At 37.6% G+C, this 6781-nt stretch overlaps 1 protein-coding gene across 1 annotated transcript; it reads left to right on the top strand.

Annotated features, from left to right (window-relative positions):
- Positions 1 to 673: 673 nt before the first annotated feature.
- Positions 674 to 1964, top strand: LOC105555966 (leukotriene A-4 hydrolase-like). The gene is made up of 4 exons (XM_012003017.1): positions 674 to 694; positions 925 to 1176; positions 1265 to 1596; positions 1715 to 1964. Exons 1-4 carry the CDS (start codon positions 674 to 676, stop codon positions 1962 to 1964), a joined length of 855 nt encoding a protein of 284 aa, XP_011858407.1.
- Positions 1965 to 6781: the final 4817 nt, after the last annotated feature.

Genomic DNA, 6781 nt, shown 5'->3' with positions numbered 1-6781 from the left:
GATGAGCGGGAGGTGGAGCAACGCGCGAGATACACCGTGGTGGGAAAAAACCTAGGTGCGGCAGGGAGCGCGGCGCGGGCGGCGAGCGCGGCAGCGAGCGCGAGCGACGGGCGAGGGGGGCAGCGAGCGCGAGCGACGGTCGAGGGGGTCGCGCACTCGGTTCTAGAGGGTGCCGGCACTCCTCCGCGCACCTACGCGTCAAAGAGTCACACCAGTTAGAAAGAACAAGGACTTTATTAGAATTACAACACGTCAGCACGGCTCGAGAGCCAAGCTTCGAATCTATCGATTGATTTCATAAACAACAGAAGCCGATCGGTATCGTGGCAACCCGCCACGATACCGGGCGCCGCTTTCCGCTTGTGAGCAGGATTCCTCGCGAGCGTAACAATATAGATTAATATATTTTCTTTGTGCTTCCGCCAAACGTGCAGAACCCGATGTACAATGTCCTTTCGTGATATGCGTGACGTCAAGTTTACTTGACGAAAACCAACCTGAGATTTCCAAGATTGATCGAATTCTTCAAAATGTTCTCGAGAGCTAGATGACAAATAAAGTTTTGATTCAAAATTTTGAACATTTGTGGTTGATTAAAAGTTTTAGTATGTATATCAATAGGAAAATTTTGGATATCTGGTACAATAACCAGACGGTTTGCAGGAAATAAAACATGCTGAAGGTGTTAAATGAGGTAAAGCATCAATTTTGATTGGATAATAATACAGAATCGAATATATTGCATGGACAACACAAACAGTTTATAAAATCTTTACAAATATTTTGTAAATATCTTATAAACGTTGCCTGCTGTCTGGATGAATGTACAGTAGTAGTATTTGTTACTTTTTACGTGCACTCGCAGTTACTATGCATTTCAGCGTACCTAATGCATTATTTTCTAAAACTGCGTTATAATTACAGACACATTTAAGCAGCAATGTTTGTGTTAATCACAACATATCTTTAGTACCTAATTTGTCTGGTACCTTACCCAGGGAAATTATTAAGAATGTGCCGTACGAAAAAGGATGCTTGCTGTTGGATCATTTACAACGTCTTTTAGGATATAAAAATTTACATCTTATTAAATGTTATCATGTAACTCGCTTCTATGAATATCAGACTAATGATTTTAAGAGACATCTGTATCATACTTTTCTTGTTGATATGCAGGTGACATGTTTCTTGTGCAAAAAACCAGAGTTTAAGAAATTTCCATTTATTAAGCAACGAATAATAAACTTTATTATGTTGTTATCAGGTGTTAGAAATTGTAGATTGGGAAATGTGGTTCAAAGAACAAAATTTACCATTGCATCACATGTTCTCCGACATACAAATTAATAGTTACTATGATGGGGAAACATTCATCAAAGAAGAGTCAAAAGATATTTTGCAATCTATAATGAAGAGGCACTTAAACGACTCTGCATTTAGAAAAATAACATTTATAAGCTATTTGAGTTGGAATGTATTCCGTATAGTTCCAGATCTACAAGTTATCTATGTTGCAACGTGCGTATTTGTCGAACGTGGAGTGTCGAAACACGGTAACTATGCTCATCCATGTTCAGATGGTACCCTAGAAGCACAGTGCATTGGCTAAACATTGGTCCAATACAATCAAAATAATGGGCCAGTATTTAACAAATGTTTGGTCATTGCATTGTGCTATCAGGATATTGAAATATAACGCGCACTTATTTCGCAGGTTTCTTTGGCTGCGCTCGTGCATTAGAAGTAGATGGGGTCCAATTATCGAAGACGCTTTACAGTTCGCCTCCGACAACTTATCTATGTCATATTATGTTTGCTCAATAATTCGTGCTATTTACGAATGGATACCAATGCGTCATCACTTGGTGTCATGGATTGAGACGAACCAGTCGAAAATGCATGCAGAAACTATACAAAACTTGGAACTCGCTCTTAAAGTTAAATTAGACAATTTGTCTACATAATTGTACAGCGATTTTTATCTCATATAGGTATAATAGGTTGAAGGTAGTATCTAAAATAAAAAAATCCGTAGAAGTTTGCTATGTGATTAATAGAATGTAATTACAATTAATACATCTTTAATATTCCACCTAACTACAATATAAATATCAGTATTAATGTTCTATTACAATAATATTATATAATTAATATATTTTAATCAATATTAATATAATTATAATAGAATCTTAATATAATTATAATAGAATATTAATACTATCAGTATTAACATTCTATTATAATATTATATTATAGTAATATTAAATATTATAATATTAATTGGACTTGGTTAAGTGGCGTGAGCGTGGATGGATGCAGGAGAGGAAGAGCGAGTAAGTTAGTAGGTATAAATTGGAGAAATCGGAAATAGGTAAGGATAAGAGTAGTAGGGAAGATGCAGAAAGAGGTATAGAAGAAGGGCAATTGGAGGCAAGACTAGGGAGAATGAAGGAGGGAAGGTGAAAGGAAGTAAGGAAATAGCGGGATAGCAAGTTAGTGTGACGCGAAGTAAGGAAAGCTTGGGCGGAAAAAGCGTAGGTAGGTATAGCCGGTAGGAACGACAGCATAAGATAAGGGCAATAGTATATAAAGAAGATTATTACAGAGGGTGGAATTTTAAGAAGGAAATATATAATGAGAAGTTAAGTTAGTACAAAGAAAGGATTGAATAAGAAAAATCAAGGAGATACCTGAAATAGTAGGTGTTTTGATTAGAAAAGATATAAGGAAAAGAAAAAGGAGAATAAAAAGAATTAGAGAAATGCAGCCCGCTAGGGGAGGAAAGGAAAGCGTAGGAGGAATTGATAAAGAGGATGGGGGGGGGGTATATAATTGTGATGTATGGAATACAATAGAGAAGGGTAGGATGGTAGATTAAGAGATAGAAAAGAATAAAATAAGATAATATGTAAGAAGGTAAATTTTGGAAATTAGGAAAATTGTAGTAAATAGTGTTTAGCAAAGGGCATTAGAGGGGTATAAAAATGAAGAGGTGAGCGCTGTGGGTAAATAATAAGGTAGGAGAGTAATATTGTAAATAGGATAGGTTAAAAAGAGAGTAGGAGGAAGAAGAAGAAGACAGGCGGAGAACCAGGAAAGGAGAGTAAAAGAGGAAGGAGAAGGAGATCAAGGGGAAGAAATAGATAAAAGAGTAGGAGAAGAGGCAGCACTACCTATATAGAACAATGATGGGAACCGAAAGGTAAGAAAGTGAGAGAAATATGGAATTTGGAAGAGGTATGAAAAGGAAACGGAAGACTGGTTAAGCAAGAAGTAAGATGGAAGGAGCATGGAGAGAGAACAAGTAAGGTATTAATCGCTTGGCCTACGAGGTAGGAGAGGAGAGGATGGGGGACGAGAAGTAGAAAAAGGAAGGATATACGGCAAACGTAGAAGTTAAGAGAACTCGCTCGAGTACCTTGCCCCGGATCAGTGAAGGTGGCGGGAGAGATGAGAAATTATTGTTATTATAATTAAACGCACTGCAGAAAAGACTGGTATGGACATATCTCTCTGCAGGACATAGAAGGGGAAGGAGTAAAGGCTGCGGAAGGTATGCAGAGAGTGGAGATAGGAAGAAAAATACGGCGGAAGGGTTAGAAGACAGTACGAGAAAGAAAGAATAGAATGCAGTTGAAGATCGTTGGGGAGCGACGTCTTGCCACTTTCGACGAGAAGGGGTACAAAAGAGAAACTACTGTACGAGGAGGTAGGAGACCCAAGGAAGTAAGAACAAGATGATGAAGACAAAGGAGTAGGAATTAGGATAGGAATACGGTAGCCAAACTTGATTACGGTAAGAATAGGTATAAACAGTGTAATTGAAAAAGGAGAACAGAGGCGCAAGTAGCGTTAGGGACAGAATGCGGTGTAGGTATCGAGAAATGATTGAGTGAGTGAATGAATGAGGTAGGAATAGAATTGTAAACCAAGTCCCAATTCTTGATATGTAAGCTGAAGTGTAATAAAGATTGATCGATTATTAATAATATTATTATTATACGAATAATATTAATGTTATAATATTTATTCTTTATTAGCAGTTAATACTTTAGTAATTACTATCTGAAATTGTATAAAAGGAGAGGAGCTTCCGTCGTGTTTCGAGTTTCCCGCCCCTTTTGCTATTTCACGCGGTCATGGCCGCGAGCGGTGAGGGCGCAGCGGAGAGCGAGTGGTGCCACGCGATTCGCCAATCTAGTTCCTTCTTTTCTCGCACGAGTCGAGTCGAGGCGCACTGCGCGCAGAAGTCGTGTGACGGATGTATTATTACGAAGTTGTGTTCTGACGAGTGCTTTTTGCTTTTGTTTTGGATTGGACCGCCACGATATCTCCTGCTCATACCGTTTTGGTAATTGTGACGGCGAATCGGGACTTAGGAGGAAGGCTTTCGACATTCAGTGCCGATCGGAGGATCGGACGTCGGTCGAGCATCCTGAAAGAGAGATTGACTACATTCGCGCTGAGGCGTCCCGAAGTGAGGTTGCGGTCACTTGCATTGCGTCATACTCTGCCATTCCTGGCAACAGGTAATTTCGGACCTTCTGGACGAGGCGTGTTGTTCGTCCAAAGATCAGAGAGAGCGATTTCGATTGGTAGGCTCTGAGTACGATTTCTAGCCACCAATTTGATCTTTGGATTTCCAGAAGGTATCTATTCTACTCACTGTACACATTCCTTTCATTCTTCTGAGAGTCGTTACGGTGACAACCATCACGTGCGCAGTTCGCTGCAAATACGGGAAGGTCGTGTGGTTCACCGCCGTAACGTGCAATATGGTACATTGAGCCGTGATCCGACGATAGAAACCGGAACGGCACAGAGTTTACCGAGCAGGCACCGAAGGAATCGCTTCAAGGGCGATCTGCCCCGTCATACCGTAAGCATCTTTCATCCCTCCCGCATCGCGGCCAGGTTCACAGGGACAAGACAACTGAGAAGATACATTCATGCATTTCTTTACTCATTTCTTTATTTCTTTTAATTTCATATTGAGTTATATGCAACATGCTCGCTAGAAACGCTCGTTCTTTTATGTACTGAATTGAACCAGACGAGAGTAAATCTACTGCAATTCTTTTTCTTTTAGGAAAGATTTCTTAACTCAAGCTCAATCCCTCATCCTTCATGAATCGTCTCAGTACCTCACGGTACAGAAATTTCTTAAAACAAAATATTTAAAAGATAAATTAAAGAATTATGTGTACTTGAAGAAAATTTTGTATTTATATATCAGTATTCTTATAATTTTTTTATTATATCTATGTAATTTTTTAAATGTTATTTAATTTTCTAGTTAGTTGGAATAGCAAATGTATTAAACTTGTAGAAAGTAATTAATGAGATATTTTCTTTTTTATTGTATTTTACCATATGACGCATATAAATAAATGAACGTAATGAATTTGAAGGTGTATTATTTAAATTACATTTTGATTGAGGTAAATCAGTTATGTTACTTTGTATAATTGTAAAAATTAAAGTTGAATGATGTTGTCTGAATCTGATAAACTATTATAGTTGGTGGCTGAATTGGTTGGTATAAAAACCTAATTCAACACTTTTTATACATAATAATTGAAATGTATTAAATATAAAGGTTTAAAATTAATTCTATGGCTGAATTGTTATGAAATAATTACATACTAAATATTGCAAGACTAACCACAAATGTTAATTTTTTATCCAAGGTTAATCAGTAGTAATTTAAACTGCCATTTGAAAGATTCGAGCTATATTAGTTACAAAGATAAAATACTTAATAATAAAATTAAAGGGGTATATATGTATATTAGGGTGGTCCTTAATAGGGGTGTTTTTGAATTTCTTTGCTCCCAGGGGCTCAAATGCTTCCAAATTGATAAAAAAAAAATTCCCTGAAAATTTGAGCTCTTAATATTAACTTTAAGATAGTCCGCATTCCAACCTAAGTTTCTTATGGAAATAACATGGGAAAAATTTCATTTGTTCTTTAGAATTTCATAACTCAGCGACAAATGAATCAAAAGTAATAAATCGCGTCATGTTTATTGTTAAATTTAACGCTCTACAAAAAAGGTCTCTTATAATTTTTCGCTAAATCTATTGGCTTAAGAGTTATTCGAGCTCAAAGTTTAATTATTATATAATTATTAATATTATCAAGTATAATTATTAAGTAAATACTTATTTTATAAAATATATCAAATTTTTAGTCTTCATGGCTTCCGGTGGTTGCCGCGTCCGTTTGCAGTGTGGTGCCGACGTTTCGCAGTTTTTAAAAAACCGTCAGCCGGGATTGGCTGACTCCCCTCCCTCTGACCACGCCCCCCTGACTACCCCCTCCCTTCCCCCCAAGAACGAGTATAAAAGGACGAGCGCAACGCGAGGGAGCTCAGTATCAGAGTCTCCCAGCCCTGATGAAGCAGACTGCAACGCCTGCGAAACGTCGGCACCACACTGCAAACGGACGCGGCAACCATCCGGAAGCCATGAAGACTAAAGAAGACAACAGCCGCGAAAGCCTGAAAGCCAATATCAAATTTTTCTTATAAACTTTTTATTTATGATCAAAATAAGCGAATACAATGTTTGTAATTTTTGTGGCATTATGGACTGAGTCACTTACGCCATCTATAATAGTATTTGTGTACTCAAACACTTTGACCCTTAAAAATATTCATAAATCACCTAACCTCTAATTAAGAGAAACAATCTGTGTGAGCTGTCTAACGAAATATTTATTTATCATGACATCAAGAATAATTTTACGTCAAAATATTTATTTAATTGGTGATGTTGT

The sequence above is a fragment of the Vollenhovia emeryi genome, unplaced genomic scaffold (assembly GCF_000949405.1).
Source record: "Vollenhovia emeryi isolate VEMERY1.0 unplaced genomic scaffold, V.emery_V1.0 DF940499.1, whole genome shotgun sequence".
In the NCBI taxonomy this organism is placed as follows: domain Eukaryota; kingdom Metazoa; phylum Arthropoda; class Insecta; order Hymenoptera; family Formicidae; genus Vollenhovia; species Vollenhovia emeryi.
Note: the sequence above shows the minus strand (reverse complement) of the source record. Positions and strands in the feature narration are given on the sequence as shown.

Bases quoted from the DNA above. Each gene is read 5' to 3' on its own strand.
- LOC105555966 (XM_012003017.1), top strand. From the start codon at position 674: ATGCTGAAGGTGTTAAATGAG. The intron at 1,177-1,264 runs GTGACATGTTTC...TGTTGTTATCAG, and splicing joins CTTTTCTTGTTGATATGCAG to GTGTTAGAAATTGTAGATTG. The intron at 1,597-1,714 runs GTGCATTGGCTA...CTTATTTCGCAG, and splicing joins GATGGTACCCTAGAAGCACA to GTTTCTTTGGCTGCGCTCGT.